This window comes from Bos indicus x Bos taurus, chromosome 2 (genome assembly GCF_003369695.1).
Source record: "Bos indicus x Bos taurus breed Angus x Brahman F1 hybrid chromosome 2, Bos_hybrid_MaternalHap_v2.0, whole genome shotgun sequence".
Classification (NCBI taxonomy): Eukaryota; Metazoa; Chordata; class Mammalia; order Artiodactyla; family Bovidae; genus Bos; species Bos indicus x Bos taurus.
Window position 1 is genome coordinate 47,413,391 of NC_040077.1, and position 8,061 is coordinate 47,421,451.

The window sequence follows — 8,061 nt, forward strand, 5'->3', positions numbered from 1 at the left end:
TTGGAGAATTTTGACCATTACTTTGCTAGCATGTGAGATGAGTACAATTGTGCGGTAGTTTGAGCATTTTTTGGCACTGCTTTTGTTTGGGATTAGAATAAAAACTGACTTTTTCCAGTCCTGTGGCCACTGCTGAGTTTTCCAAATTTGCTGGTATACTGAGTGCAGCACTCTCATAGCATTATCTTTCAGGATTTGAAATAGCTCAACTGGAATTCCATCACCTCTACTAGCTTTGTTCTCAGTGATGCTTCCTGAGGCCCACTTGACTTCTCATTCCAGGATGTCTAGCTCTAGGTGAGTGATTACGCCATTGTGATTATCTGGATCATGGAGATCTTTTTTGTACAGTTCTTCTGTGTATTCTTGCCACCTCTTCTTAATATCTTCTGCTTCTGTTAGGTCCATACCATCTCTGTCCTTTATTGAGCCCATCTTTGCATGAAATGTTACCTTGGTATCTCTAATTTTCTCGAAGAGATCTCTAGTCTTTTCCATTCTATTGTTTTCCTCTGTTTCTTTGCACTGATCCTGGAGGAAGGCTTTCTTATCTCTCCTTGTTATTCCTTGGAACTCTGAATTCAAATGGGTATATCTTTCCTTTTCTCCTTTGCCTTTCGCTTCTCTTCTTTTCACAGCTATTTGTAAGGCCTCCTCAGACAACCATTTTGCCTTTTTGCATTTCTTTTTCTTGGGGATGGTCTTGATCCCTGTCTCCTGTACAATGTCACGATCCTCCATCCATAGTTCTTCAGGCACTCTATCAGATCTATCCCTTGAATGATACACAGTTTCAAAGTAAGAAACCAAAAGGAGTATTTGGAAGAATAACAAATTCCGCTAATGAATTATACACACCCAGAGCTCCTGTTCAGCTCTTGCTATAGAAACAGAAGCTCATCCAACACTCAACAAGCATACATTTATCAAGTATATATTACATACTAAGGCGAAGTTTCGGGCAACTGGAGTATATTAATGAACAAAATATGCAAAGATCCTTGGCCTTACAAAGGTTGCAACTGCTTAGGAGAAAATCTAAATAATAGAATAGTTTGTGACAACTTTCTTACATGCTTAAGATACCACAAACACACAAACATAATGGTGCCAATACAGGGAGAAAAAAGTTAACAGATTTCTAAGAAAAAAAAAGTGGGGGGTGGGGTGGGGGTGGGGAATGGGAAAGGCCTACAGCAAAAGTTAAGTGATGAAAAACTGTGTTTCTTAATAATATTCCAATAAAATCAGTATCACCTTTTAAAGTTCCCTGTAATTACAAAAAGCAAAAATTATTCACAGAAACTGTAATGAACTTAATAACAGTTCAGAAGATAATTCAGGGTTCTATAAGAAGTCAATATGAAGCACCGTGGTTATGAGAATGGGCTTTTGTAACATTAAGTAGTTTGAATTCTAGTCTTGCCAGTTATCAGCAGTGAGACCTTCAGGGCTGTTACAAGGATTAAATGAAAACCAAAAACTAGAAATAACTCAAATATACAGCAATAGATAGATGAATGAATATATTACACCATATCAATTCACTGAAATACTACTCCATATTCAGTAAGTGAGCTAATACACACAACAGGAATGAAGCTTTAATGCATCACACTGAGCAGAAGAAGCCAAACACAAGAAAACATATGACTGCATTTACATGAAATTCTCAAAAAGGCAAAACTAACCAGCAGTGAAAGAAAGCTCAGAACTACTAAAGGGACAGACTTCCACAGGAGCAAAAGGGTACTTTTAGGATAATTGATATATTCCTATATCTTGATTGTGATGATGCTTCCATGGGTGCACACACTTGTTGAAATTCAATTGAACCCTATGCCTTAAATGGGTATGTTTTACTTTATACAGATTATATCTCAAAAAGGTGATTTTAAAGAGGATTAAATGAACCAACATATATAAAGTTCTCAGCATAGTAACTGTGGCTTAAGTATTCAAAAAATGGCAGCTATTGTTAAAATCAACTATCACTGTACAACACTCCTGGAAAGGTAGCAGAATATGAATCACCTAATCTTTCCAGTTGTTTAGATTCCAGGTAAACCTAAATTTACAGTATCTGACCTAGGCAAATGCCATGAGAAACACTACAGAAACTGAATTATAAAAGGACACCAACTGGGAGACCTTAGGCAAAAACAATGAGAATAAAAAAAGGGAAGAAAGCAAGTATGCCTCTATGTCCAAAGGAGCCGAGCTAAAAGAATGAATACAGTCAGCTATGACCGAATGCTCCAGGACCGAAGAACACCTAGACCACCTCACCTAGGTATTATTAAATGTAACTCAAAACTGAGTTAATAACTACACAAAGTTTAATGACATTCAAACAGCTAAATAGAGACAGTCCTTAACTTTAAGGCTGGGGGGTGTTAGGGTGTGGGGATAGCAGATCCATGAAGTTTATAAAGTGAAGTCAAAGGATACTACCAACCAAGCAGAAGAGGTCATACTACAGATGATGTAGAAATGCCAAGAAACAATTATAAATCCGAAAGCTGAGGTTTTCCTTGGGTTTTTAAAAAGAAGTTATGTGATTAAAAAGAACATACTTCTTAAAGGAACTAGTTAGAGTATTTTGATAACAGAAGTTGAAACACAAGTGAAACATTCACGAAATTGTTATTTTATTGTTGCTTGTATGGGCTTCCCAGGTGGCGCAGTAGCAAAGAATCCACCTGCTAATGCAGGAGACTCAGGAGATGCAGGTTCCATCACTGGGTTGAGAAGATCCCCTTGAGGAGGAAATGTCAACCCACTCCCATATTTCTGCCTGGGGAATTTATGGACAGAGGAGCCTGGGGGGCTACAGTCCATGGAGTCACAAAGAGTCAGATATAAGCACACATACTGACCATGATACATATGTACATACATACACACACACACACACATACACATTTAATGAACAAATAATTATGCTTAATAACATAAGTCCTATAAATAAGACCAGAAGAACTGAATTGGCTATTATTCATGAAAATACAAGTCTTCTGACCTATATTTTAATTTAAAAAAGAAAAAGAATGAGACAAGGTTGCCAACTGGTTATGGCAATGGATTGCTAAAGAAGAAAAAGAAAAAACATCCCAACTGGACATTCTGGGAAGCAAAAGACCCTAGACTTAAAATCTTAACTGTTAGGATTTGCTCAGTTTTTATTTTTAGAACTTTCACTTGTAACGTTAAAGAAGCAAAAAGGACAGGACAGAGTCAGAAGTCCTGAGTTTCAACTCTAGTTCTATCAGAAACTGGATTTCTTCTTCCCTAAAATCGGGCAGTTGAAGCAGATTACTGAAAATAATAAATATTAGCACCCATGCTCTAGATTGAAAATCACAAGCTTTATAGACAAGTTTAATAGTACAGGATCTTAAGGAGGTTTAGCATTTATTTTTAAGGCAGGAACTAAACTGCAAGTTTTCTTGTTAAATCAAGATAATACCAAGACCTATGCGACTAAGGGCCTAAAGCAATAATTAAGTATGTTGCTGATCACTATCTGCAAAAAGTAATATATCATCCAAGGGCTAACCATTCTAGAACAAGTTTCTTAACTCAAGTTCTTCCCAAACCAAAATAATAAGGTCCAAGTAAAAACATACAATACGGATACTCTAAGACTCATTAGCCACCAATTCTTTTCAGGAGATGACATTAATAGAAATGTAACTTAAAGTTCAATTAAATTAATTCTCATATATATTATAACTCCCTTAATTTTCTTTCCTATGGAAAATTGAGCTAAGCTAGAAACAAATTTTACGTAAAAACAGAAAGAATTTTCACATAAGACTTAGCTCTAAACCTTCAATATACATCTTGGGTTTTCATCTTATTTTTTTTTTTAAGTTGAATGTTCATCTGATATTGAGGACATACTTATTTTCTACAGAAAGCCCAGGCTTTCAAATAATCAAACACCGAGAAATGTGATTAAATCACAGCAGAAAGTAGTAACAGCAAGGTAATATAATGAGGTCACAACTCGAGCAGCCAATCAAAAGCATAAAAGCATTTCCTGCAATATTAATAGTCAAAAGAGAAAACCAATCACAGAAACCTTGGGCCTTCTTTTGACAGTCACAGAAGCAAGAGAACCAATCCACACACACTCGGAGTTGACAATAAGGCGGGACCACAGGTTCATTGAAGAAATTCTTGAGGGTGCAGTTACTATGAACTTCGCACGCAAGTAACACCACTCCAAGAGTCACCAACACTGTCAAGCCAGGTGAAATTCAACCGTATCCAAAATGTAGACCATCGGGGGGAAAGCATTTTTGCCCTAAACTGCTATTATTAAAAAAAAAAAAATGCAGCTGTCACCTTGGATGCAGTAGGTCCTCAACTTCTAAAAGACGCCCCCGCCCCGTCCGCCAAGCCACGACAATTGTCGGGGACGCGACCCGAGGACAGCACATCCCCGGTCCCTTTCTAACACAGCGCATGGAGCGGGCGCTGTCCCCCCTAGGCAGGCAGAAACGACTAGCTCCGGCCACAGAGTTAGCCGGTCAGCGGCTTTCTAACGCTACATCCTGCTACTAGTCGCGGCCCCCGCCCTCTCCCGCCGCAGTGCTGCACCATCACCTCCATCCCTCTGCACGAACGAGGGCCGAAAAACGAGATTACCTTGCTAGGAGGAAGATGATGTTTGTTTTCAAAGCGCTTTACTTTCCGTAACTCATTTCAAAGAGAACCCAATACGAAACTAAAGCTAAAAGTGTGTGTGTCGGGGGGGGGGGGGGGGGGCAATCTTCCCTAGCCAAAGGGTCCCTTGCCTAATAATTAATCCCACACCCGGGTGCGGGGGGGGAGGGGGAGGTAAACAGAGGCCGTACGCCAAGTGCGGCCAGAACATCCCCTGCGCCATTCCCGGCCGCCGCTTACGGCAAGGCCCCCTTACGGCAGCGTAAGCGGCGCTGCGAGCTAATCACAACACTGGGACGCAACAACATGGCGGCCGCGGGCGGGTGCTGCGCCGGCCGAAAGGGTTTACGCTACTCCGCCGGCGTAGGGTCCCATGCGCTGGAGCGGCAGCGGCGCCCTCCAGCGAGCGTAAAGCGCTCTGTGAATGGCGAGGCCCGACTGACAAAGGGGAGGGGGGAGGAGAGAAGGGGGGGTAATAAACACTCGAGTCCCTACCGATTCCTCCTCCTTCTCCATCCCGGTGGGCATCTGGGGCACGGCCCGGTTGATGGAGACGCAGTCGTTGAGATCAGGCATGTCCTTGCCGCGGTAGATAGGCAGCGGTTTGGCGGCGTCCAGCGCCCGCGCTCGGAAGGAGAGTTTACTCATTGTCTCCCCGCCTCACAGGAACAGCCCGGGCGGCGGCGGCGGGGCGGGCGGGGAGGGGGGGAGGACTCCCGCCGCCTCCTCCACCTCCTTCCTCAGTGCAGCGCGGCCGGCCCGCTCCTCCTCCTCCTCCTCACTGCCCCCGGCCACAGCATGGGCGCCCACCCCGCCCGAAAACAGCCCCCCGCCGCCCGCGGCCGCTTCCACACACTAGATCCGCCGCTCGCCCGCCCGATCCGCTCCCTGCGCCATGGCCAACATGGCGGACATTACCACAGCGGCGGCGAGCGATCCCGGCAGCCCGCGCGAGAGCGCGCCCCCGCCGCGGGGACGCGCCTCGCCCTCTCCCTCCCTCCCTCCTTCCTCTCCCTTCCCCTCCCTCGCCTGCCCACCCACTCTCTCCGCTGCGCGGCCGGCCCGCGGGAGCGTGCTCAGGCTCCGGCCGCTCCGGAGAAAGGGGGTGGCGGCGACGGCCGCCCTCTGCTCGGCAGCCCGCGCTCTCGCCGTGTGGCAGGTGCCAGGTGCGCAAGTTAACCCGCGCCCCCTGAGCGTGCGCCTCTGCCTCCGCGGCCCCGACACCCCGCTCGCTGGGTACCCCGAGGAAGGCGCCGCGCAGAACAGCCGCACTGAGCAGCGGGATTATGCTGAAGCGGGAAGGGAAGATGTCAACAGGAGCCACAACTGCCCCACCGCGCCTGTACTTAGGAAGAGCTTATCTCTAAGGCGCCTCGAGCGCCGGATCATTCGCATTCTCCGATTCGTACAGCCCTGAGAAGTGTGAAAGGTTCATTTCTTCTCCCCACTCCGAGGGGCACAGACCTGCCGGGTCTCGCCCACCCGGAAAACTCACATGGCCCCAGTCCTGTTCCCTGCATCCTCTCTTCGGTACCTGACCGAAAGAGCTCTCCAAGGTAAGGCATCCTCGCTTTCGCAGGGAGGATGCTAACGCCTGCAGTGAGGGTTAACGTTTGAGACTGCCAGATGCAACAAGTGCACTTGAACCTGTCTCCCAAACTTCAGAGAATTATGTAGTGACGATAGATACTTCTAATTTCAAAACTAGAGTTCTTAAAAATTAACCTTATAAAATTTAACCAAGGCAGCACACATTTCCCAAGTGACAGGTCTGTGCAAAATATTGGTGCTGTGGAAGGCGCAAAGAAGTTTGAGATATAAAGTTCTTCGTGCAACTTTGACATTGATGGGATGGCAGAAAGGTTGGAAAGATGAATAACAATAAGAGATGTAAATAATTGAAGAGCAGGGCAACCAGAAAGCAAAATGAAGAATGGCAGTAAAAAAGAAAAGAAAAATTGATCACTTGAAGAAAACTATATAGGTGATGACACACGGCAGTAGACATGATTAATTACCAAATGAGTCGCACAAACCCTGATTGCCAGGAGAGTTCAGAGAAAGGAGACTTTTTAAGCCTGAACAGTTAGAGAAAGTTCTAAAGAGGAGAGAAAATCCAGCTGGCTCAAATAAGCACCAGCTATTGTTGACATCAGTCTCATTTAACTGAGTTCCTTGGTTAGACTTTAAGCATTACAGTTTTCCTACAAAATTCCTAGGAAGAGTGTAACATTTTGCCATTTTTTAATAATTGATAAATATCTTTCCTAACTCAGAGAAAGTAGATAGTTTGCAGACATCTAGAAGAGAAAAAATGGAGAAGGCAATGGCACCCCACTCCAGTACTCTTGCCTGGAAAATCCCATGGATGGAGGAGGAGCCTGGTAGGCTGCAGTCCATGGGCGCGAAGAGTAGGACACGACTGAGCGATTTCACTTTCACTTTTCACTTTCACGCATTGGAGAAGGAAATGGCAACCCACTCCAGTGTTCTTGCCTGGAGAATCCCAGGGACAGAGGAGCCTGGTGGGCTGCCCTCTTTGGGGTCGCACAGAGTCGGACACGACTGAAGTGACTTAGCAGCAGCAGCAGAAGAGAAAAAAAAACTTACTCCTAGTCATTTGTATGTGACATCAAAGCTCCATCTCTTCCTCCACTTTCTCTCAGATCATCTACTTACTCTCCTCTCTTTTTCCTGCCTGAACTCCTCCCTTTTCTCTCCACCTCCCCCTGGGAAGGCAAAATGGTGGATACAGATTGCCTGGCATAGTCTAATCCCTTCACCCAGCAAGAATTCAGGCATGCTCAGTGGGGTTTGAGGTTTTCCATCCACTTTGTTGCTGAAAACAGTGGAGGTTCAGTGACTCACTTCTTGTAAGTGATACCTTCCTCATCTTATGGGCATGTCCTGATCCAAGTGTTACCCTCTGGAACAGGTCAGTTCTCTGCAAGGAAGAACAAGATGTTACTGGGAGGAGGTCAGCATTGGAGTCAAGCCTGAGAAGGGTGAGGGGAAGCAATGGTTGAAGATATTAGTCACCCAGTCTTTTATCTGGCACATCTAACTTTCTTCTATACCCTATATTTATTGCTACTCTCAAAAAAGGAAATACTGAGTATCTATTGTATACCAGCCACTCTTCAGTTCAGTTCAGTCACTCAGTCATGTCCGACTCTTTGTGACCCCCTGAATTGCAGCACGCCAGGCCTCCCTATCCATCACCAACTCCCGGAGTTCACTCAAACTCATATCCATCGAGTCGGTGATGCCATCCAGCCATCTCATTCTCTGGCATCCCCTTCTCTTGCCCCCCATCCCTCAGATCATGAACTCCTTATTGCCAAATTCAGACTTAAATTGAAGAAAGTAGGGAAAACAACTAGACCA

The 8,061-nt window shown here is 45.0% G+C and overlaps 1 protein-coding gene across 2 annotated transcripts in view; it reads right to left on the reverse strand.

Moving 5' to 3' along the window:
- Positions 1–5,639, reverse strand: part of EPC2 (enhancer of polycomb homolog 2) — a 127,960-nt gene extending 122,321 nt beyond the window's left edge. Inside the window, exon 1 of one of the 2 annotated variants that reach the window (XM_027561240.1) lies at positions 5,170–5,639. In XM_027561240.1, the coding sequence (XP_027417041.1) occupies positions 5,170–5,322 (153 nt within the window). In that variant the 5' untranslated portion in view covers positions 5,323–5,639. The remainder of the gene's footprint in view (positions 1–5,169) is intronic. The other variant, XM_027561247.1, reaches the window with a different exon arrangement.
- Positions 5,640–8,061: the final 2,422 nt, after the last annotated feature.